At 45.1% G+C, this 24,456-nt stretch overlaps 1 protein-coding gene across 4 annotated transcripts in view; it reads left to right on the forward strand.

Moving 5' to 3' along the window:
- The first annotated feature begins 54 nt into the window (after nucleotides 1-54).
- The window catches only part of LOC115333153 (ribosomal protein S6 kinase alpha-2), a 30,186-nt gene continuing 5,784 nt past the window's right edge, over nucleotides 55-24,456 (forward strand). The window contains exons 1-19 of one of the 4 annotated variants that reach the window (XM_029995759.4): nucleotides 55-320; nucleotides 3,473-3,520; nucleotides 5,327-5,467; nucleotides 6,965-7,046; nucleotides 8,175-8,255; nucleotides 8,365-8,444; nucleotides 9,338-9,444; nucleotides 9,872-10,049; nucleotides 11,249-11,319; nucleotides 14,373-14,461; nucleotides 16,451-16,618; nucleotides 17,484-17,492; nucleotides 17,589-17,710; nucleotides 17,791-17,916; nucleotides 18,939-19,028; nucleotides 19,170-19,328; nucleotides 20,744-20,982; nucleotides 22,600-22,717; nucleotides 24,123-24,260. In XM_029995759.4, coding sequence (XP_029851619.1) covers nucleotides 264-320; nucleotides 3,473-3,520; nucleotides 5,327-5,467; nucleotides 6,965-7,046; nucleotides 8,175-8,255; nucleotides 8,365-8,444; nucleotides 9,338-9,444; nucleotides 9,872-10,049; nucleotides 11,249-11,319; nucleotides 14,373-14,461; nucleotides 16,451-16,618; nucleotides 17,484-17,492; nucleotides 17,589-17,710; nucleotides 17,791-17,916; nucleotides 18,939-19,028; nucleotides 19,170-19,328; nucleotides 20,744-20,982; nucleotides 22,600-22,717; nucleotides 24,123-24,260 — 2,103 coding nt within the window. In that variant the 5' untranslated portion in view covers nucleotides 55-263. Of the gene's footprint in view, nucleotides 321-355; nucleotides 918-951; nucleotides 985-3,472; nucleotides 3,521-5,326; nucleotides 5,468-6,964; nucleotides 7,047-8,174; nucleotides 8,256-8,364; nucleotides 8,445-9,337; nucleotides 9,445-9,871; nucleotides 10,050-11,248; nucleotides 11,320-14,372; nucleotides 14,462-16,450; nucleotides 16,619-17,483; nucleotides 17,493-17,588; nucleotides 17,711-17,790; nucleotides 17,917-18,938; nucleotides 19,029-19,169; nucleotides 19,329-20,743; nucleotides 20,983-22,599; nucleotides 22,718-24,122; nucleotides 24,261-24,456 lie in introns of those variants that run through there. The other 3 variants (XM_029995762.3, XM_029995761.4, XM_029995760.4) reach the window with 3 other exon arrangements.

Raw genomic sequence — 24,456 nt, forward strand, 5'->3', positions numbered from 1 at the left:
TCTGAACCTTTCTTTTGTTTTCGTGCACTGCTCTGGCGTTGTCGTTGGTGACGTTAGGTATGACGTCATTAGCTGAGTTGACCAAGGAGTTTCTTGAGCACAACAGACACAGTAACCGTACTCTAGTACCATTGTAGTGATTGTAGTGTACTTTCGAGCGAGCAAGCCATCTTGGCGGAAGTGCCGCCAGGAAATAGATGATAAATTTATGTGTGTAAGGGCGAAAGGCTTCCATCTCATCAAAAATTACACTGGCGAGTATAATGCCGTTAGCTCAGCTTGCGGCGGACCCATGGGTTCAGATAAAGCCAGACTGTGGGGTGAGTCCTTTTCGCCGTTTTCCCATCTTCACACTCTCCGCGATCCCCGCCACCCAAACATTGACCGGCATTCTTCGTTTTCGACAGGCTGGTCATCCCAGCAGCGATGTTCGCTGGCGTACGCGCGTTGCTCGCCTCTCTTTTCTTCCGTGACCTGACCACGGAACAGCGAGCAGTACGCGAACAACCGCTGCAGTGCCCGTACTGCCATAGTGTTGCGCTCGCTCTCCAGGCAGATAGTGATGTCGGGCATTATTCATAAGCTCATATCGTCTCGGGCGGCTTTCGTCACATCTCCGCTGGCTAGCCGTCGCTGCTAGACTCCCGGTTGTGACTCTCACAAAACGCAAAGCTCCCCGAGTGCGTCAAAAATAAGAGAAAAAACAAAACAAATGGATAAATAAAAGGGAAGAATTGAGGGATTCCCCGACATGTCGAGCAGCAGTTGAGGTTGCGTCGATAAGATACCACACTCGGGAGCATTCGAGTTCGCGCTTGTAGGAGGCTCTTCTTTCTTTGCCGTGTCTGCGGCGGCACGCAAATCAAGAGACTGGGCTTTCCCAACGTGCCTGCTAGCCAAGGCCGACCCAAGATCGTGTAAGGTCGGCATAGGTTCTCGCGTTGGTCGGGTGTTTGTTCCGTAAAGTTTTCGCAAATGTGACAGGCGAGTGCTTTTTAACTTCTAACCTTTGCAGTTGGACGTAACACTCGAAATGTCCTTCGTTTATGGGGGTCTTGTGCTATCATTTCGTTTTGTTAGTATGAGACCGGTTGCTGCTTAGAGTGCTTATGCCAGTAGCATTGCACAACTATAACCTTTCGATTGACCTGCCCTTAAGTTGGGTCGGTGAAATTTGTTGGTCAAACCTTCCTCGTGTTACGTTAAATGTGGAGGCTTTTGTTAAAGTCAGAGAGAGTATAAAGATGAGCTGGTTAAGCGCAGACGTTGTAACCCTGGAGCATTGTGAAGAGACGGGATAAACACAAACCAGCAGCTCGGAACACAGCTCAAAAGCACAAAGAAACCTCGAAAGGAATAGAACCGTGCAACAACACTTCTCAATGAAGGCACTTTAAACCGATGCAGAAGAAAGGGTGAACAAAACTAGGGTGATTGGGCAGAATAGAGAATGAGCCAGGAAAGCTAATAACAAGGCAAAGTGTAAACTGACAACAACCCAATACAAGAAGGCAACCAGACCTGACTAATCCATCGCTAAAAAAAGCCAAAGGTGAGAACTTTGCGAGAATTAAGCATGTAGGCACACTCTTATAGGGTTAGTGAGAGGATGAAGCATGTCACTAAGACAATCATTACTACAAGTAATTATCTACTCCTTTACTGTTCATAGCCATCTTTTTCCCCACGAGGTATTTTAGTGTTTTCCCAGACAACACCGCAATTGACACATCGGGAAAGGTGTTTAGCCGACTTGCACAAACTGCTCTTTTATGTTCCCACAATCTGTTGTTTTTAAAACTAGCAGCCTGTTTCACATAGTAGGATGCACACATCGCAGGTGTTTCATACACCACACCCAGATCGCAAGACAGGTATATTTCTCTGTGATTCTTACTACATCCACTTCTTTCTGACAAGAAGGGAGTCTGCCTGATCAGCTGAAAATTAGGTCTTAAAACCACAGTTGCACCTAGCTTCCCTGCTATAGCCATCATGTTAAGCAGTACATTATGAAAGTAAGATAAACAGGCAATTGTACTTTTATCGATGTCTTCAAGATTGACGAAAATAATCCCTGGAGAAGGGAAACAAGGGGGACAAACACAAATCTCCAACACAGTTCTTTTATGTTCACATAATCTGTCTTTTGTAAACCCCTTATTCCCCTTCTCTGGGAATTATTTTCGTCATTCTTGTCCAGCTCGCTTGCACCTTTGTATTAATTGTATTATCTTCAAGATTGCAGGTTCCAAACGAAGAGTATAATTGTTGAAAATAAAGTGGAGAGGTTTCTTAGAAAACACAATAATTTAGCTTTCCCCAGAGACATGGCTATAAACGTCTAGGGAAGGAATCATTGACAATTTCTAGTAATAACAATTGTTTTAGCAAAGTCTCTGTTGCTCTCCCGGTCCCCGCTAAAGCAGCGATTCTGAAACCTTTGGCCGTTATAGTCACCCTGACCCACTCGAAGGCTGTTCGGGGACCCCTAAGACATTCTGCCTCAGAAATCTTGTGCGATGCCATAAAGGGCTTTTTTTTTTTAGAGCAGTTTTTTCTTTATTTGGCACGGACACCCATGAACGCTCTGGAGGACCCCAGGGGGCCCTTGAAAGCGTTCACAGTTTGAGAACTGCTGTGCTAATTCTGCAATATTTTTTCCATCCTTTTTTTTTTTTTTTAGTCTGTCGTCTTGTTAGGTCTGGCTATGGTTCTCTGAGTTGGTTGTCATCATTGTTCATTTTGCCCTATTGTTCATTTTTCTGGCCGATTCTCCTTTCTGACTGGCTGCCCTGGTTTTGTACGCCTCTTCTTTAACGGTTCGGGTTTGAGGTGCCTTTTGTCTGAATGCGTAAATGTGTGGTTCTTTTTGTTGACTTATGAGAAAACTGTGATTTTTTGAGCTTCCCTCGTATTTCTGACCTATAAGCTGTGCTTTGCTCTGGTCCCGGGCATATGTTTAAGGACAGATTTATGAAATTAAACATTAGATATGTCTACAGTTTCGTGTTAATGCTTGTGCTGTCCTTCCCCACCCTCCAAGATTACAATGTCAAGACCTTCATTCTAGTGAACCTATGCAAAGCATCCTTAGTACAATAAAGTTCAGAAAAAAAACTCGTCGAGTTTATTCGATTCCATTCTGAGAGACACTGACATCTTGTGCGTTTTGGGCTCTACTCGCAATGACGTCAACATAACAGCTCTCAAGGTGCATTAATTTTTCGTTTCGCTGACCACTGTGGACTGCCCCTTGCGTAAAAATTGGTTTACAGGAAGGCAAGGAGCTCTGTGTAAGCCACAGGCTTTGCTGATAATCTTGTGTGTGTAATTTTTACCAGCCATTTTATGCTTGCTTGTGACAAGTCTTGCAGTGGAATTTGTTTGGTTTCGATAATGAAATGTTACATACCCTGGAAATGACTGCTGTGTCTTTATAGCTAAGCTTACAATTTACTTTCTTGAATAGGGGCCACCTGGGGAAGAAATGGCAGTAGATGAAAATGACGATGTACAGGTAAGTCGTTAGTGATTCACTGTTGCTAATTTTTGTTTGGGTTTGAAGATTTTACTTTGCAGAAGCCATTCTTTCTAGACACGTCCGATAAGCATAAGCAAATTCTTTATATGCAAGCAGTTTGCTCTGCAGGAAGGTACCACTGTGGTTGTGTTAGTGCAGTGGAAGCACCTTATACACATTTATAAGGTGTGGTGGTGGAAGTAAGCCTACAGGCTTTCATTTGCAACTTGACCACCTTGAGGTAATGATATTAAGAAAATAAAGGCCGGTTCTCACATGAGCGAAGCGCTGATGTAGCGCTGCTCACGTGCCGTCAGCTACTTATCGTCTGCTATAAGCAACAGTTTTGACGGTGCGATACAAAGCTGGTGAATGCTCCCATCGGCACGTGCTTAGCGCGAGGTCAGCGCTATGCTTGTAGCGCTCGGCTGCATGTGTGAACAGGCCTTAAGAGTGCCAACCAAGCAGCCAATCCTTTGGAACACTTTGAAAATGTAAAAGATCCTGGTTACTTACACTTTTAATGTTTTAGTCAAGATAATGTTCATTTTAAAAGTTAGGGGCTCCAGTAACCACGATTATAATGTAGGTTAATAGTTGATGATGAAATTAGCTGATTAATTGGATTAATGAAAATAAATGGATTATTAATAAAAAAAAACTAATTTTTGTTTTTGCACAATATTTTTTTTTCTAGATTTGTGACTTTTTATTATAAGAAATGAATACAAAACATTCCTCCAGCATCAGCTATTTCTTATTAGTAACTAAATTTCTTGAGGACGGTGGAAACATTTCAGCCAGGTGGATAACTTCTCTTAAAAAGATTTGCAGTTGACATATTTGCGACCCTCGGTAGGGCTGAGATAGATTGAGCGTGTCTTTCCATCACGCTTGTGCTGGGGCGAGGAGGCGCGCTGTCGGTTCCTTCTTCCTGGTGGTGGCTACAGCGGCTTGGTTTCAGACCTGCTCCGCTTCGCTTGAGTTCCCCATCTTTGCCGCTCGCTCGAGGAGATCGCTGGACCATTGAGACTGTCTTGCACACCCTTGGCAGTCAAAGAGAATAACTCTGTACACAGCTCCTGGCTGGAGAGCCTTCTACAGTAGGGCAAAGTGGCAGCCAGGTTGGTTTCTTTGTCGCTTCGAACTTCGCTTAACATGAATAAGTATTTTTTATTTGTTGGAAAATATGGACCCCATCTACTTTGGGGCAAGTCAATTTTGATTTCTCTCTCAGGACCTTCTTAGGGTCTGCTTAGTGGCAACAGCAATGTCTTTTTTTTTTCCTTAGTTGAGGTCTTTGACGTGTTGGTGTTTTTTGATGAAAATTAAGTTTATGGCCAAAGGTTCTGCTGGGTATTTTTCGATAAATGTGGAGAATACTGGCCTTTGGTTTTAAGCAGAGTTTCCAGATTTCAGAATTTATTTCTTGCACAATTCACCAAAGCAGACCTTTGGTTTTTATTCTACACAAGTACAAGTCCGGTACATAAAATCGACGAAGAAATTTTGTAAATAAGCAAGTGGCTGTGCAAAGGAATGGACAGTTGTGGATGGGTGTGTGTGAATTCAATAATTGTCTTTTCTTTTTGTCTTTTTGATTGCATAATTTGAAGAAGGTAGCATTATCATTACCAGTGCCGCATGCTTGATAAGATTTTCTCTGTTTACTCTTCACGCCATTTAGTAACGGTTATTCAGCCTACATTTATCGGTGTTTTCGACGAATAGCGAGAGCATGTGAAACCCTCGTTACAGGCTGTTTTGTTGACTGGCATTGTCGTCCCCCTCTTGTCTCTGCAGAACATAGAGATGGAGGGCAGTGACATTGCAGAAGGGACGCACGAGATTGAGCTTACCAGTGTCACCAAGGAAGGCCATCCAAAAGGGGACCCTAGTCAATTCAAGCTCCTGAAGGTTTTGGGACAGGGCTCCTTTGGCAAGGTGAGTGCTCGCCCCGCTTTAGTCGTTGCCCCACGGCCGGCAGAAGGTCGGTGTGACTTGATGTATTGGTGGATGCTTGCCACCGTGTGACGGTGAATTGCAGTTTTTGTTGTGGTCTCGGCCATGAAAGTGGTCCTCTCACCACTGTCATGTTGCAGTTGATGAGTCACTATTTACTGAGGAATTAGAAGGAAAAGTGTAGGAGACATGTTTACTGTCTGTTAGTTCTAAAGTGTCGCTGGAGCCGGTGCCCTCATTAAAGGAGTCGGGAAACGCTTTTCCAACTTTTTTCTGTTTAGCTTTCCTCCTCAACTCATAAATTGCGCATTCTACCAAACAGTTCAAGAAGACGGAAAGGGGGGAGTCCCATCTTGCTCCGACTCTCGTTTGTGCACTTGGATACAGCCATTCTCCACCTAGATTAGCCCGTCGCTTAAAATTCAGGCAAAAGTTGCTTTCCCCTTCCCGTTCGCCCCGAAGCTGACAGTGCTGTGGAAGCTACGTGCTCCTTGGGCCAGCCACACTTTTGCCACGTGATCGCGCTCTCTCGCGCATACCCACGCGCAGAGAATGAGGTCAGAGGTCAGGTGATGAAAGGAAGGCGGCTGATTGGTCCGGCAAGTGCGTAGCTTCCACCACAATGTCAGCTTAGGGGTGAAGGGAATAAGTGAGATCCGGTGTTGTGTGATTTGTGTTTGGGCCCGGTGATGCGCTGCGGGGACCACGGATGTATCACAGTGAAAAGACAGAGCGCATACGAAGGGAAGGAGGCACGAAATAGTCCGCTGTTCAAATTTTTGTACCAAAAGTCGGGCTTTTGATTTTGTACCTTTTTTTCTTTTGGACCACTAAACGATGTGCTATTAGTAAAATCCCAATATAAATTGATTTATTCCAGCCCAAAATTCGTTTCATGGGCTTTTTAATTGAAGACCAATTTGATGCTTCTCTAAGATATTATAACAACAACTATGGTTGTTCTCAACCTGGGCTTTGATGCCGTGGTGTGCTAAAATAAAAGCTCTGTACTTATTTTGTATCTTTTAATATGCTGCTCCTTCCTTGTACTTGCATATAGTATTTTAAAAATTTCTTAAGAGCAAGTACAGTGATTTATCTGACTGGCTACAAAACATGGCGATCATCTGGCGTAGCTGGATTAGTCATTTCAGTTAGTTTCAAAGGTTGCGGTGAAGTGAGGTAATGCAAACAGATGCTTCGGATGGCACAAGTGAGAGGAAACATCCTTCTATTTGTTCACTCTTTGATCTTCCTAGTGATGAGGTATCCCAATTTGTACCCAATTATGTTTCGACATTGAAAGCATCGATATTCACACGTTTTGCTCCTGCCAACCAACCAATGGCAAAGAAATAAAGAAAAATTGATTTATTAGGTCAGGATAGTCAGGCTGGGTGGACCTTTCAAAATAAGGCTTTGCAGTGTGGCCTGGGAGGTGCCTGAGGTTCTCTCCAATGCTTACAATTTATTTTGCAGGTCTTTCTTGTGAAGAAGATACTGGGGCCTGACACTGGTACCCTTTATGCCATGAAAGTTTTGAAGAAGGCCACTCTCAAAGGTGAGGAATCTTGCAGGCATGCTTTATATACATTGGGACTTGGCTTAATGCTTGAAAGAGGTTGGGGTGGTTGCTGTTGCTAGATTTGTTTCTTGATCATTCTAGTGTGGATCATGTGCCATACCAAACAATGCATTAGGTGAAAACATGTCTCTTAGGCTACACTACCTCATTGTTTTTTGTGGGCTTTGTGCAAACAAGGTAGGGTCAGGAAAGTATTTGGTGGCAGATATTTAATACTATTTAGAAGGCTGTAAAGAGGTACCGCTCGATTTTCAAAGCCTAATTTCACGGTTGCAGCATATAGCAAAATGTCCCAGACAATGCTAGCCAATTTCTAATTAAAACTGGCGAATCCTTGCAGAAGAAGGTCTACGGCAAGCGACCCTGTCACTCACCCTAGTGTCGGTGTTGTCCTCTCGTTAGAATTTTGCTTTTCTGCTAGAAAGATCATAGCTCTTGGAATGGGTCGTAACCAAGAAGAGTAAAAAAAATCAGGCTTGGATCATGCTGACAAAGACCAGAATGCACAGAATGTGTCCCGCACAGACCACACTCCGTGTCGTTTGCAAAAAGATTTTTCAATCTTGATCTATTTTCAGTCTACTGTTTTCAAATATTTTTTTACATTTATCTTTTAAAATTTATTTATACTTTTTATTTAATTTATGTATTAATTTGATGTCTTATTTTTTATTTTATCTTTTTAATTTATTTTATTTCTATTTCAATTATCTATTTATTTATTTTTATCTTTTGTTTATTACGTTCATCCCAAATGTGCCACTGTTACTGGCACTTTTGCATTCAAATAAATACATAGACCCATCCATACCAGCTGCGCTAGTATCTCGGTGGCCGTAGCATTGGACTGCTACCGCACCGACACAGGTTCAAGCATTGCCGGGGTTTAAACTTTGTGTATAATCTTTATACATAATCTAAACATCCGTCATGCTCCCAGCATGTCACTCATTAGTGACACTTGTTCATAACAATTTCCTCGTAAAAAAAGCGGCGGAAAGCACATTCTGCGTTAAAAAGTAACTGAAGATGGCTTCTCAGTACTTTCGAATTTTGACCGTGCGAATGTAACGAGTTGGCATGTAACCGAGATGTCCCTTGCAGTTCGAGACAGGTTACGAACCAAGATGGAACGAGACATCCTGGCCGACGTTCGGCATCCTTTTGTGGTCAAGTTGCACTACGGTGAGCCTCCTGTTTGTGCCACTAGTAGAGTAAGCGCTCCTTGTAGTGGAGTAGTGGCATGTTGTTTACCTCTCTTTTGATCCGAGCCGCCAAATTACTTCGCCTACAGCGTTTCAGACGGAAGGAAAGCTTTACCTGATTCTGGACTTCCTCAAGGGTGGAGACCTGTTTACGAGGTTGAGCAAGGAGGTGGGCATTGCATTCGACAAATTCTCTGACGTGTCAGCGATATCCGAGCTTCTTAAAATGGAAGTCGGCTGGCACAAATGGCCCATTGTCTTTTGTGATTCGTGCGTATTTGCGTCACCATGTCGATGCGGTAAGTATAGGATTTGTCGCAAACCTTGGAAGGGTCAGGAAAGTGTTGGAAAATGGGAAGCTTAATTGTGTTTTTGATTTATGACGCTGTGTGAGACAAGCTGTGGGGTCAAAGGCCCAGAGCTGATGGCAGCAATGAACTCGGTACTGTCATGTTTGCGCGTGTGCAGTAGCGTGTAAATGAGGAAGCCGTTTCTGCATTAAATGGCTAAACCATCGACCATTGTGTTGGCAGAGTTGCACTGCGTAGCGACGCTTTGCAGTGATCGTCACTCGGGACAGAGTGGTGTACTACAAGAATCTTCCTGGCCTGACCTTTAAACCCGGGTGGGGGCCAAACGTCAAAATTAGCGCTAAACATAGCAGTGTTGCATCCGTGAATCACTGGGCAAGAACTGCGCTGGATTAGATGGTTTATCATTCAGTATTAGCTAAAAGTCTATGGACACTGCGTCGCATCATTTCTGCAGGCTGGCTGTGGGGCCATATTTTTCTCTGTACCAGTGTTCAGGGTGTATGGTTCCTATTTCCCTCTCAAAACTAGCTGGTGCACTGTACAGGGTCGCTTTTACATGTTCCTTTGTGTCCAGCCGAGCTCGTAGAGTTCTGTGTAGAAACGGAGAACCTGCTTGAACAGGTTCTCTATTTTTATATTTTAGTTGGGCTGACGTAACTTTGCCCTATCCTGTATATCCCATCTTATGACAAAAATACCTTTCGTGCGTGAGTCTCGAGAACAGTCTAGACATGTTTGTAAATTTCAGGTCATGTTCACGGAGGAGGACGTCAAGTTCTACTTGGCCGAACTAGCGCTGGCCCTAGACCACCTGCATGGGCTCGGGATTATCTACAGGGATCTCAAGCCGGAAAAGTGAGTCCGGGACCCATTCTCTCCTCTTTTATATTTCTAGAATTCGCCGCGCTTTTGTATTGGGGTAATTTGGCTTGCATCAGGAATGTAACTTGCCTCGTTGTATGTCAGTGAGCTTTCCAACTTTGGACTTTATGACCGCATTTGCTTGTGCGGTCACAGACGAGGTGGGAATGGCAGGGCGTTTCTTCTGAATGTTCGGATTCTGGCTTGCACTCATTGCCTATCTCCGTGGCTTGGACACTCGAGGCTCTGAGACGCCGGTGCGTTGTCGAACATAGGGAGCTCGCCCTGGAGGCAGGACATCTCAAACTACTCCCTGCCCTCCTCATCCCGTCGGTGGGCGTAGTTTTTCCGTCGAAGTTCCGGGGGCAGGATTTCGGAGTCGTGTCGAGGGGGTAAGCGGGACGCCGTGGCGAACGTGCAGCATCCTGCTGGATTCGGACGGGCATATCAGCCTGACGGACTTCGGGCTGAGCAAGGAGGCGCTGAACGACCAGAAGGCGTACTCCTTCTGTGGCACCATCGAGTACATGGCTCCTGAAGTCATCAACCGGAAGGGGCACACCATGGCGGCTGACTGGTGGTCTTTTGGGGTGCTCATGGTGAGGAAAGTGTTCGCTGAGTGTGGTCTACATTAGACTACTCCAGTAGGCCACTCCGTGTAGTCCACAGTAGACGAGTTAGACAGTCTACTCATTGCAGTTTGTAGTAGGCTAGTCCAGTGGACTACTTAGCGTAGCCTACAGAGACTACTCCAGTAGGCTACTCGATGTTGTCTGCAGTAGACAAATCCAGTAGATTACTCATGGTAGTCTGCAGTATAGTGGTCTAGTAGACTACCAGGTGCAGTCTACAGTAGACTACTCAATGTAGTCTACAGTAGACTGTTCAGCATAGCCTATAGGAGACTACTCAGTGTAGTTTAGTGTAGACTGCTCAGTGTAGCCTATAGTCCAGTACTCGGTGAAGTCTACAGTAGACTACACAGTGTAGTCTACAGTAGACTACAGCTACTGAATGTAGTCTACAGTAGGCTACTCAAAATAGTCTATAGTATACTACTTAGCATAGTCTATAGGAGACTGCTCAGTGTAATCTACTGAGATTTTCTGTTGGTAGTGTGTCTGACACGGTTCCCACATGCAAGCGATTGGTCGTCTTTTCTGTTCTTGCTTTTGAACCTGAAAGACTAGCATCCAAACTACTCTTGTTCTGGGTTGCACTCATTCAGGACACCGACTAGTATAATCTGGTTTTCATTACTGTCCTGTGTGCATAAAATGGGAAAACGTGGCAATCTTTGTCTTCATACGCACTACATGTCCACAAGGTTTCCTGGTGACACCGGGGAACCGGATGAATTCACGCCTTTGATGGGAGTATCTACTAAAAAAGTGGCTCGGTAGGGTTCGGTAAAGTCTCAGAATTTACCTTACACCAGGGGTCTCAAACTTGTTCGAGTGTGGGAACAGATGGCCCACTCCCGAAAGGGCGAGGCCTAAGAAGGGGTGGGGGGCGGGTGGATATGTTGCTATTTTGGGACAAAAAGATAAACAAACAAACGGCATTGGCATTTCACATTGCAGAGCAGCCGACTGTCCCAGCGACACGCTAGAGATTTTTTAGACAAGAAACCTTGTGCTCTCTACTTTTTGTAAGCTCGTCTTGAACTCTTGCACAGTATACAAATGTAGTTTTATGACTGGATGGTGAATTAGTGAAATCAAACCAATTGAGAAGATGGTATCATCGAGGCTACGTTTGTGTAGAAGGCATCATCGTTCTCCTTGTTTCATTTTAGTTCGAGATGTTGACCGGGGGCCTGCCGTTCCAAGGAACCAACAGGAAGGAGACCATGATCCAGATACTCAAGTAAGACAGTTCTTCCTCCCTAAGGGACAGGGATAAGCTCGGTAAAATATGTTGCACAGAGAAATGCTGGAACTAGTGACCGTGACTTTTTGGCTGAACATAATGAAGTAGGAACACTGACGCCCCCCTAATTTTTTTACAATCTTTTGCCAGACGATTTATTATGGTGTCAGAAGACTACTCAATGAATATTTTGCTACAGCATCGCATATATTTTTAATAAAGTACAAAACAACTGTTTGAAACCGAAACTGGGCTGGGGAGGAAGAAGAAATATTGAGGAGGAGAGAGAGTTGCCAAAATCACGTACTGTGCAACATTTTTTTTTTTTAAGCAACATATTTGCAGTTTTTTTTTTTAAAGCCACCAAAAATGGGAACCATATTTTGTGGCCATTTCTAGTATTGAGTGTGTGTCTTCGGTGACCCACAACTTTGATTATCTTTGGTCTTTCTGTCTAAACCATAGAAAATGGCACATGGTCACAAAGAACAGAGCGATTGTGACTCGGTTGGCTGTTTTGGGCAGAAAGAAAACAAATTTTGTTCTGGGTAGTTGGGCTCTCATATGTCATGTAGAAATAAAAACCTTGGCAAGCATAAATACCCTGACGGTGTCCCTTTAAGCTCATTTTGCTAATGCTACTGCCCCTGTGAAAGAGAATGGCATCTTGTTCTGGACTGCTAATATGTAGTCTACTTTGATTCCATAAACCCACCCCCTTTTTTTTTTAATTGGTGGGACATATTAAATTTGAAGTGGAGATTTGATTGTTACAAAAAATTTAGAACTAACATTTTGTTTTATATAGAGGGTGTTTGATTTTAATTCATACAGATTTATTACAAAGATACTTAAAAGGTACACTAATGCAGTTTGTGCAGATGAGTTATATGGCCAAAGGGACATTATATAGGTACCTAATCTTCACAATAAGAGTGATAATTAACTAAAATTTATTAATTAACTTTTTAAATAATGAAAATACACATGGTTTTAATTAGAGACTTGTTGAACATCATTGAAAAACACTAAATCAGTCCATTTTAGATTGACTTGAAGGGGGGCACACCTAAGTTATCGCTCATGCGACAGGCGCAAACCCAGCAGTGGGGAAACACGGATGATTAGATTATCATTTACATTTCTTTACATAATTTGTACTGTAGGTTTCTCGCATAAATCGAAACAAGGCATGCAGATGCTCCACAGAGTTACTTTCTACATCCTAGTATCCTGTCGGTTGCTTTGCCTGTGTTTGGTGAGAAGGTTCGAGAATGAAAAGGAAGATATGCAGGGGTCTCCACGATTTGCTTAACTTTTGGGAATGGTCTGTTTGAGACTACTATTAAAATACAATGAATTTCAGATGTGGCTCTTCAAGAATTATGGTAGTATTTTAAAGTAAAGTCAGTGCAGCGGTGCAGGTTTTTTTTTTTTTTTTTTTGCGCACTTATTAAAGGCTCACTTTACTCTAGTTTGAGATGCTATTTGAAGCTAGCATTACAGGTGTTGCAACTGCTAGAGTTGATACTGAGGATACAGTAGACTCATTAATTCAGACTCCAGGAAGCCACAAATTTTGTTTTAATTATCGGAAGTTTGAACTATCTGAAATTCATCTAAATATGATGCAAGATAAAATTATGATTTGCCATATGAATGGCTACACATGCAAAGCAGATATTTGATGATTTCCTCTACGTAGGCCTACTTACTAGTCATAAGCAGGTATGCCACACAAGGAACATTTGTGAAATGTATAACAAGTTTATTTATCCCTAAAAAAAATTGCAGGGCTAAGCTTTGCATTTAAGAGTGGAACGCGATAGCTAAATATAAATCCCTGCTTGTTTCCAAGCTGTCCCAGCCTGTCTGCGTGGCCTAGTGGGTAGCATGTCTGGCTCGCAATCGAAGGGTCGCGGGTTCTATCCCGTCTCCACCCAAACTGTTTTGAATTTTTTCTTCGAGGAAGATGAATTACTTAAGAGCCAATCAGGATTTTTCCATCCCACCAATGCAGGGTTTTCTTCACAATGAGCTTCATAAAGCCATTGCTTTCGCTTTAAAATGTTTTTTTTTTTTTTGGACTGTTTAAAGAACACATCACTCAAAACAAAATTTTGTTCATCAGGCCAAGACTTGTCTAATGTGAACCATTTAGCAGGGGGCACATGAACGATGAACATGGGCCCTGCGGGGCTTGTTTCAGAGCGACTTGCGTGGACGTTGTGACATGGACCTATGCCATGCCGCCATGTCACAGCATAGCACAAGGTACTGTGGAAATTTACGTGTGGTGCCCTTTTTCATAGCTCATGGTGCCCTGCTTGAGCCCCATTGAGTGCGCTTCTCACCGAGCACCGGTGCACTGCGGAGAAGCAACACCCGCGGAAGCAAGCGTCGCGAGTGTTGCCTCTCTGCAGTGCACCGGTGCTCGGAAAGAGTTGCGCTCAACGGGGCCGGGAGAACAAAAAGTAGGAAACGCACAAAAGTGCTGTTTGAATAAGTTGGCTTATTAAAGCCGCTTAATTAGTTAAAAACATGGCGGGACACCCAAAAATTTTTAAATTTGTTTGAATTAACCAGAAGTATGAAATATCAGAGTTTGAATTACTGCAAGCCTGCTTTAGTTTGGTAAACAAAGCTTGAGATTCAGGATGTGATGTAGCTGCAGGCAGTTGCCACCACCAGAGTAATTAGTAATTGTAATTAGTAAAAAAAAATATTTTGTTTTCGCAGTCCCAATTTTTTTTTTGTGAATTCAACTTATCGGATATCTTTACGACCCCCAGATCTTCTGAGGTTAGAGTTGGGGTTCACAAAAACTAAGGTTTTTTTCTATCCATATTTTCCTGCCATATTTAGCAGTGTAGAGTCTCAAGTGGAACCTGAGGAGGAGGGAACATTGTTTTAATTTTGAGGTGATATTTTGTGCTGGTAATGCAGAAAAAAGCCTGCAGAACAAATTAGGCTTGCATTTCCAGCTCTCACACTGTTTTGTGGTAGTGCCATGTAATGTGGGCTATACTTCTGCGTTTCTTTTTTATCAGGGCCAAACTGGGCATGCCGCAGTTCCTAAGCCCCGAGGCACAGAGTCTTTTGCGGGCCCTGTTCAAGCGGAACCCGGCCAATCGATTGGGTGAGCGTGAGACCTGCTTTACAATGTCCAATGTTTTTGTAAAGTCGTTCGTTACATTGTTGTCATCCATTGATCATGCCACGCAAATGTGTTACCTCATTGAGCCTGTCTTGGCTTCCACAGATTCCCAGCTAGGTGATGAATCTGTTTCTAAATTTTCAGCTTTTGCAGGCCAGTGTTGGGAAGTACTTAAGTACAATGTACTTAAAGTAGGCTTATAAAACTTCTACACTTTATAAAGTACATTCTCTGGGTATGTACTTGTACTTTACTTAAAGTATCATTTTTTTTCTGGTACTTTTTGAGAAACGTGCAACTCCCAACTTCAAATTACATTCCTGAAATTTGGTTTTGTTCTATTTGTGTCACAAAATGATGCTTTGTCAACTCTGAAGAGATACTGGGAGGGATATTCTACTTTCACCAGGAACGTCAGCAGACGTCGCATTGCTCCGTTCGTTCTGGGGGCGGCTTTTCCGTAGCTTTTAAACTCTCGCTACTTCTCTCTCGGTTAGTACAAACGAAGAGGTTAGAAAGTGTTAGGAGAGCAGAATTAATCAGAATGTAGTGCCTGAGACTGTTGTGCAGAAAAATTAAACTTTCAGGTAGAAGAAGAAAACGGAGGAGAATGTCACAATGTTTTGAGACATACTCTTTTGTCTTTTCCTTCGATTTGAACGTTCCTTATTTTTTAACAATCTCAGGTGTCACATTATGATTATTAATTACCAGATTGCCTCCACTTTCACTGTTTTTTTTCGTTAAGGAGAGGACACCCCTCTGCAAGAGGATTGCTTGTGGAAGCCATGGGTCTGACGTTCTACTCTTTCCTAGTGCATTTAACCCCCTTGGGTGCAACAAGCCCGTGCAGGCGGCGCCGACTTTAGAAGTTGGAGGGACTTCTGATTCTGTCGCCATTTCTGGAAGTTACTAACCTGTGGCGACTTGACTTAGTTCAATATTCACCACCGTTTCCGAAAATAGGTCATGTACCCCTGGTTACCCCTGGGGTAGTGCATACCTGTTAAAAAAAATCACTGTATAGGGGAATAAAAGGGCATCATGAAAGATTGTGTTAAAGATACTTGTACTTTACTTTGAAAGTAGATTGTATTTATTGTACTTTACTTCATGTACATTGCACCCATTGTTCTTACTACTTTGCTTGAAGTACATCACCTCTCATTTAATTTGTACTTTGCTTAAAGTATTTCTAATGCGAAAGCATTACCTGTCCCATGGAGCCAAGCCGGCATTGTTTGTAGCCGTTGTCTGTAGCAGCTGAATTCCCATTGGCCAAAAGCACAGCAACTCTGATGCCTCGTCACGGAAGCCAAGGAGCCGGTGGGGCGCCGTGCATGCATAGTGGGGGAGCGTGATGTCACCGCGGGAGCGCCGTGTGAAAAAGAAAGATGTGGCATGCTGCTTGAGAAATGTGCTGCATGTAGGAATGGTTTCACATTCCTACACGTTACCAGTCTCGAGTGTCTTCGTTGTACTTTACCCAACACTGGTGCAGGCACACGGGCGAGGTGATCCGGAAAGCGTCAAATGAGCAATCCTTGATTTGAATTCGAATTGAATATTGAGCGTATTCTATTCATATCTGAATTTAGGATACTTGCACACCCTACCTTTTAGCCATTCCTCACTAAAACTCTATGTGACTTGTAGTACACGTAGCGGATGTTTAAGACATCTGTGCATTGCTTACAAACAGGTATGTTTGCCCTTAGTAGTCAGGGGCACTACACATCTGTAGGGGCCCATTTTTCTGCAGCCAGTGCCACCGGTTTGGACTGGAAACGTGAGTTGGTGTACAAGTAAGTTAGTGCTATCTTGAGCTTTGCAACTTAGGCCTCCCGTTTTCCTTGGAGTATACTCAATTGACCCCTAAGCCGACAGTTTGGTGGAAGCTAGGTGATTAGCCTCTGAAGCCTGTTTTGTTGAGCATTGGAAGTGATCGTGTCGGCTCCGATTGGCTTTCAGGCTCTGGTCCCAACGCGATAGGGGACATCAAGTCCCAGTCTTTCTTTGCCACAATTGATTGGATGAAGCTGTACAGGAGGGAGGTGGTGCCCCCTTTCATTCCCGCCGTCTCTCGGCCGGACAACACACTCTACTTCGACCGGGAGTTCACCTCCAAGACCCCCGAAGGTTTGTCCGCCGCCAGTTCATCTTTGGTCCTTGAGTGCAGAGCCGTGTGTATGGAACCTTTTTTCGATGCTGACCCTCGTGCGAGCTTAGCTTTTTCTTTCAACTCCCCTCGCACGTAAGGATTGTGAAAAAAGAAATGGCCTTTGTTACCTTAAAGAGAATGATCATTGTATACTGTGGGGGCAGTTTGTCCTAGTAGGCAGTGCACCAAAAAAAAAAATGTTGTGAAAGAGGATGTATGCTGCATGGCCAGAACTCTTGAACTACTTGCATGCATAAACCTGATTCTCCTATATCTTTTGCGTCTTGTATTTTTATCTTAGGTAAAATTTTTAATACATTCTATTGCTTTATTTGTTGGAGTTGGTGGCTGTTGCTTGTACTAAAGCTTGCTTAGGACTTGGACATGCAGCATCAAAGTTTAAACTTTCTATAGATTGCAACTTAATTACCTGATTTAAGTTGGAAGGAGTTGGTCCGGTCATGGCCTGGATCCTTTGCCCCACGTAACTGCTCGGGAGAAAGTATGGCGCTTGAACAGACCCTTTTCAAAACTCCATCGAGCAACATTACCGATCGCCATTGCTTGGGCACGAAACGTGTGATTGGATCAGATTTCTTGCCGACGCAGTTCTCGTTCTCGATACAAGCCGAGGAGAGTTCATGCCGAGCGCCGACAGAACCCTCGTGTCCAATGAACACTCAGACTTGGATGATTGGCTACTAGATGGCGCACACTTTTGAAAAGGGTCCATTGCATGTTTGGTGATTTTATGATCCTGTGACACCTTTCCCGACCTGAAAAAGTAAAACTCTCTTTGTTCGTTTCCTTTCTCGTTACAACGAACCTCTCGTTGCACGAAAGAGTTTACAGGTAATGACAATTTTATGTGTGCAGCTTGGCTCTTCATAGCTGTAACCTTTATTTTTTTTTCTCCGTCCTCTCTCGCTCCCTTCGACGCACTCTCAGACTCGCCCGGCGTGCCGCCGAGCGCCAACGCGCACGAACTCTTCCGCGGGTTCAGCTTCGTGGCGCCCAGCCTCACGGAAGAGGACTACGTCAAGAACAAGGACAACCAGTCTTCGAAATGGGTAAGGGCGCACGCAGTTTCTCGGCAGACCCCCGGGCTGTCCGCGACGTTGACCCGCGGAATGTTCTTCCCGGGCCGCAGTACGGCCTCGCCTTCAAGGAGGCCATCGGGAAGGAGTACGAGCTCAAGGAAGAGCTCGGCTTGGGCTCCTACTCCACCTGCAAGAGGGCGGTCCACAAAACCACCGGGAAAGAGTACGCGGTCAAGGTGAGTGTCATTTGACTCGAGCTAGAGTAATTAAACGACGGAGCGTGAGTATTGCCTTCCTTTTTCTTTCGCCGCCAATTCCTGATTTGCGGAAAAGAAGTCACAAGTGCCAAATTTGACTTTTGGACTTGCGGAAAGCCTCCTTGAGGGTCGCCGGGCTTGGGGCACGATGTTATTTTCGACCTGTGTTTGCAAAATGTGGACCTTGCACTGACGTATGACAAGCAGGAAGCTTCTTGAACCTTCGGGCATCATGTGTGCCACTTAGATACTTCTAATTACATTGTTTTTATAAAAAGGGAGCGGTTTTAAAGCGGCCGTGAGCAAGCAGACACGACAACCACGGCGACCCCGGTTGCCAACGCGCACAAGCATTGGCGCACGCGTGGTGAATCGCGGCCTCGCGCCGTCGTGCTCGTCGTGTCTCCTGCAAGAGCAACGTTTGCTTCCCACAGTTCTCGGTGCCAAGGGTTTGTGACCATTAATTGCGATACTTTACTCTGCAACCGGAGCATATGTAGCTACTCGTAACTTGCGCGTGGTGTTTTCTGAGCAGCGAGCGCTTACGGTGCGATTGCATGACTGAGTTTTTTTTGCCGAAAAGGGAATTAAACGCCGCAGAGTTTTGAGGTCGCGTGCACAGTGTCTCAGACGTTTGCTAATAGCCCGAGTCTACGGGTAGCTGCAGTCACTCTGCGATTGGCTCGCAGAATGTCCAGCGTCCCGTCAGAAGGAGTAGCTTGTTCCTTTTGAGAAAGGATAGCAGGCGGCGGCATTGAGGTGCAGGGTGTCTCTCCTTTTTTCTTTTCCTTCCTTTTCTTCAACGAGTATGTGGAGGTTACAATCAGCTTTGCAAAAAGAAGAAATCTGCCGACTCAACTAAACGCAACTCCGTCTTGCGAATGCTTGCTCGGAGTTTCCCAAACCTCCTCCTCCTCGCAGCTTTATGACGTGCTCGGTTTTCTGCAGAGATAAAGATCCGTCGTACGAATACACCATTAGAGCCTGATTCCTGTGTGCAGGTCATCGACAAGTTTAAGAGGGACTGTCAGGAGGAAGTGGAGATCCTGCTGAGGTACGGACAGCATCCAAACATCCTCACAGTCTACGACGTAAGTAGAAATTTATTGCGCCACTCCCACATTTTTGTTTTGCCGTGCACGCATTTGTGCACGAGCTTGTAGGCATGTGCGGCGTCTTCCGCTAATTTTGAGCATTTGCTTGCTCTCTGTCCCGGTCCCGCCATGTGTCAGGTCTACCAAGACGCGACTTCGGTGTACATAATCATGGAGCTGCTCAAGGGTGGAGAGCTGCTGGACAGGATCCTGAACCAGAAGCATTTCAGCGAAAGGGAAGCGAGTGCTGTCTTGGAAGTTGTTGCCAAGACCATGAAGTTCCTCCACGACAACGGGGTGAGCATTTGAAGAAGAAGATTAATTTATTTTGTTTCGAGCGGCTTGATCGGGGGAGGTCCAAGAAGTGTCGCGATTGTTTTTGCCGTATGGGATATCAACGTGGGCAGTAAAAGCTCGCATTAGGTGACACACTGTCCCACCAGAATGTGAGAAGGCGTTGATTTAATGTTCATGTCAACTGTGTAGCGCAGTATCTTGGAGACTGGACGCTTGTTGTAGTCACTTGCATAAGAGTAGTTGCTTTGTGCGTGTGTTTAGACAGCAGGAAGTTAGTGTGTTTTCTGAATGTTTAGGCAGCAGGATGCACCAGATGCCAATGGGCATCTGGATTCGCCACTGGGGTCTTCAAGGTGCGTCTCGCAATAGCGATAGGAGACCACACGTCGGTATGATGTTCATCTAGATCGAAACGGGCAGAGGCGTGGATTGAACCCGGGACCTCTGGGTTCTGCAGAGCGAGGTTTTGCTCCACGTCCTCTGAGCTGCGGTGCATTTACACACCCGGACACAGATTCCCCTCACTCTCATTTCGGAACCTGCCTTTCTTTCCATCATCCATCTTTGCCACCTTTCAGTGAGCCACATGTTGCATGCCTATAGATTGAGGAGTCATTTAATACTCCCTTTGACGGTCACTGCTCTACGTCTACAGTGGCAAATACACATATGAGAGTTTCCGCGTAAACAGGAAATTCTGTGCACCGTGGGAGGTGCTGGCATTTGTTATGACTTTGGCGGTCTATAACTGTTATATTCACATTGTGTTTCGCTTTGCTGGGGCTATTTATAGTCTCGAAAATTGACGCTCCGTGAACGTGCACGGAGTTGTATCGTACATATGAGAGGGTTGCTTTTCGTGTTGGCTGCCCTGGTGGTAGTGGCAACTGGAGCGCATGCCCTTTGAATTTAGACTTTTAACGCTTCTCAGAATTGAACTCGGAGGATGTAAGCTCATCATCCGACGGAGAAGCTTAGTAGAGTACCTTTGGCTGGGAATTGGAGACTGCACGAACGCCGCCACAGAAACTGAAGTGCCAAAATGAAACCGAATGGAAGAAAGTCGACAACATTTTGTCAGCAATATATATATTTCTATTCGACGCTTCTCAACTCGAAGTGCTTGCTCCCATCAGGTAATTAATAAAAACCTGTGCATTGACTCTTTCTTTGTACAATTCCTTTGGAATCAAAACCCAACCACTAAAAAGCATCTTCAGGAAAAGAAAAAAAACAACCCAACAACGAAAGGGTCATATTTCTCAAAAATTAGTTTTTTTTACAGAGAAAAGCTGTGGCCCGTAGTTCGCTCAATGGCAAAAGCGATGCGGTGGATTATGGGATGTAGTTCCCTTTACCGTGACCTCAGTAAGGAGACAGCAGTGCAGCGACGGATGGCATCTCCCCCCGTACAGGTGGTGCACCGCGACCTGAAGCCCTCCAACATCATGTATGCGGACGAGAGCGGCAGTGCGGAGTCCCTGCGCATCTGCGACTTCGGCTTTGCCAAGCAGATGCGCGCCGAGAACGGCCTGCTCATGACGCCCTGCTACACGGCCAACTTTGTGGCGCCAGAAGTGCTCAAGAAGCAGGGCTACGACGAGGCCTGCGACATCTGGAGCATGGGCGTACTGCTGTACACAATGCTCGCGGGGTGAGCCTTACGACTCGTTCATTCTCGTTGGCACATTTGCACGACATTGGCAATTACTTTGCCGAAAAATGCGTCTAAAGGCCTCTTTCACACATTTGCGTTTGCTTGCGACCGAGTCTCGCTATCTCTTAAGACTGGAAAACGCGCTGGCACCGCCATTGACGAGGCAATGCTGGAACTGTGTTTCACTGGGTGCAAAAGTTTTTCGGTATTTGCGAGGTCAAATGTATGTACTGTCTACGAGAAATTGGCATTTATAACACTGTTGGAAGTTTTTCGATCCAAGAAAAATAGAATGGTGCACAAAAAAAAAAAAAAAAGGAAAATGTATGGAAATCCGAGTGTTTTACGGCCACCTGGTAGACGGCGCCGGTACATTCTCTTGTCGTAAGAGGTCCCGAGAGATTCTAAGGCACTCGTCCGTGATTGGCCCCGAGCGTGTGAACCGATCTTCACTTTGTGCAAATTCAGTGGCCTGGGGGCAGAAAATTTTTGCGTAGTGAGAACGGCCAGACGTGCGTAGCCTCGGAGTTTTCCCCCTTTAAATTAGAAAGGGTGGCTGCCGCCGTCCATCGTCGTGGACGACCTTCAAGGCGGTGAAGACTGCTGTCTCTGCCGTCTCGACAGATCCTGTTTCTTGACGCGGCGGCAGCCTTCTTTCTCATCGCGTTACGATAGCACAACGTGCGTGCGTTTTCTCTGTTTTGGTCTGTCCGCGCTGATCAGGAGGATTTGGTGCCGTAGGTGCGCCTTCTAAGGGGAATGAGTGGAGTAAAATATGTGCCCTTAGTAAAGTATTCGATAATAGCTCAAATTTGCCGTCGCTCACAACGTTCACTAATTGTAACGAGCAAGCGTCGTTCAGCCGGTCTCCTTTAGTCCATTGCGGGTTAAAAATAGTGGCGGGACAAGCCTCTCCCACGAAATTCTCTGCTTTTCGTGATTGGTGGTTTTTCCTTGTCCACTCCCCTCCTCTCTAGCATTCACTCTTCTAAAATGGAAAGAGTGGAGGTCTTTGTGGAAGGAGCGACTGTCCTGCTTTTGTGAACCCTGAACAGACTATGGGTACTACTTACTGATCCAGCAGTTTGATACTTTAGACCTATGTTCGAGGAGAGAGAAAAAATCTGGCCGTAGAAGGCCAGCAATTAAGAACGTACCGGTGACAGGAGGTTTTCTTGTCTCCTTGATGCTTCTGGTAATCTATGCTACATTTTTGCTCCGTCAGCAATGTTATCAAGATGTCTACCAACCTGGAAAGCTTGGAAAACCTAGAATTGTCGGGGGAATTGTCAGAAAATCGATTAAATGAGGGAAAATGTTTGTTGTGGGCGGCACAGTGACACGCAACAAAGCAAGAGGATGTGGCGTGCGGTGGAATGGATGTCCTTTGCGCTGAGGGACAGTTGCCTGAGGTATTACTATGCAGCAAGAGCCACCGCCCGGTCCGTCGGATTAAACAGGAACAGCCCGAAAAGCTCCTGCAAACCCATCCTCTGCATTTTGTTTTTTTGTAACGGTTGGGGAAAACCTGGAAAAGTGGGGAAATTTGAGAGGAGCAATTTGGTAGACTCCCAGACTGTGTGTCAAGCTTTCTGTACGAACACCCCTTTTCAGGCACACACCCTTCGCCAACGGGCCCAACGACACTCCAAACCACATCTTGGCGAGGATCGGGGAGGGCCGATTTGACCTCATGTCCGGGAATTGGGCCAACATTTCATGTCCGGCAAAGGTGGGTTATTGTGCGGCTAAAGTTCTTCGTAGCTTAGCCCGGACGAGGTGTTTCCACTTCCTTCGATAGTGTGGGTTATGAGAGAGCCTACAAGTACACTGCACGCCACTCTTGTGCAAACAAAACGTTGGAGCTTCTTTGCATTTTCTTTCGGAGGAGTATATTCCAGCACAAAATTTTACCTGTTAGGCTAGTGCCCCAAACAGACACTTTCTACCGTGCTAGTGGTTTTCATGACAGGCTCTTGATTCTAAGAGAAAAACAAAGTAAACCAGAAATCACTTGTTCGCACTAACAGCATCGTGCTTTGTGCTATCGGGTATGAATGAAACGCGAATAGTGTGGCCTTTGATATGTGCTGCGCAACCAAGAGGCAACAAGGAACTGCTGAAACTGTACGGTGGATAGAGGGGCTACGAGGGTATGCACATTGGAGTTGACTTGCACCCTCGCCACCACCTTTTGTCCCTTAATTTCATCTGTTCCTAGTTGCCTCTTGGTAGCGCAGCATGTATCGTAGGCCATGCGCTCCGCTGTTTGCATTTCATTCATACTCAATAATACACGGGGCAGGTTTTATTTCAGCCTGGATAACAGTGCCACTAGGACTGTAATTCAATAAAAGAATATTCAGAAGAGGCGTCATGCTCTTAAGACATCTGGGGTTCTTAACTAGCCATTTTACTATGGAAGCTGCCTGTAAGCTGTACAGACGTTGTGTAAATGCTATGATCATTCGTACGCAGAGAGTCTTGTAGGCGGGGATTGTTAGTCGTCCTTGGTGCAAGCGTAAAGAGGCACTAAAAGGTTTTTGAGATCATTGTTTTATTGTCATAACTCAATCTATGTGCTCTCAACATCCTAAAAGACTCGAAACATCATTCACGCTCGGCCGATTTGCGTATTAAAAAAGTGATCAAAGGTCCGGACACTTATCGTTGGCACAGAATGACAGATTAGGCTACCAAACTTTGCTGAATATGGTCGAACGACTGACTTTGCTTGTCAGCCACATGCGAGCAATGCGTTCCTGCGTGGACAAGCGGGTCTGGTCGGCCGCTCATCAACGAGGGAGCCCCTCACTCGTGAGTGGTTGGCAAGCGCCGTCCGTCGTTCGACCATACTGAACAAGGTTTAGTAGTGCCATCTGTCGTTCTGCGCCAACAGTAAGTGTCCGGAATTTTTATAACTTTTTTGATATGCAAGTCAGCTGCGCATGAATGTAATTTTGGGTTTCTTAGGATGCTTAGAGCTCGTAGATTGAGTTATGACCGTAAACCGAGGATCACCAAAAGCCTTTAAGTGTGCCCCTTTATGTTCTAGCAAGAAGGAAAAGAAGGGAAGCGGCTTTTTGCCGCCAAGCGTTGTGAAGCCCACCTGACGCGTCAAGTTTCCAACTTTGCAGCATCTAGTCCAGAAAATGCTCCATGTGGATCCCAAGCAGAGGTATAGGGCTGCAGATGTGCTGGGCCACGCCTGGATCGTCAACAAAAACAATCTTCCAGTCAGCCGGCTCGTCCACCAGGAGCCCCACCTAGTGAAGGTGCGTGCCTTGCATGTCTTGCTAACCTTTTGAGTGCCGTGTTCTTTTTCGCTGCATATCGAACACAATTTCGGTCTCGTGTATAAAAACTGTAGCGTGCTTCAGAAATTATGTTTATTAGTGTTGTGCAAATGTTCAAATTTTGGAACAGTAGTCTCGAATAATACCTAATCAATGTTTGTTTCAAAATGAACTG

The sequence above is a fragment of the Ixodes scapularis genome, unplaced genomic scaffold (genome assembly GCF_016920785.2).
Source record: "Ixodes scapularis isolate PalLabHiFi unplaced genomic scaffold, ASM1692078v2 PGA_scaffold2__306_contigs__length_199485367, whole genome shotgun sequence".
NCBI classification, from domain to species: domain Eukaryota; kingdom Metazoa; phylum Arthropoda; class Arachnida; order Ixodida; family Ixodidae; genus Ixodes; species Ixodes scapularis.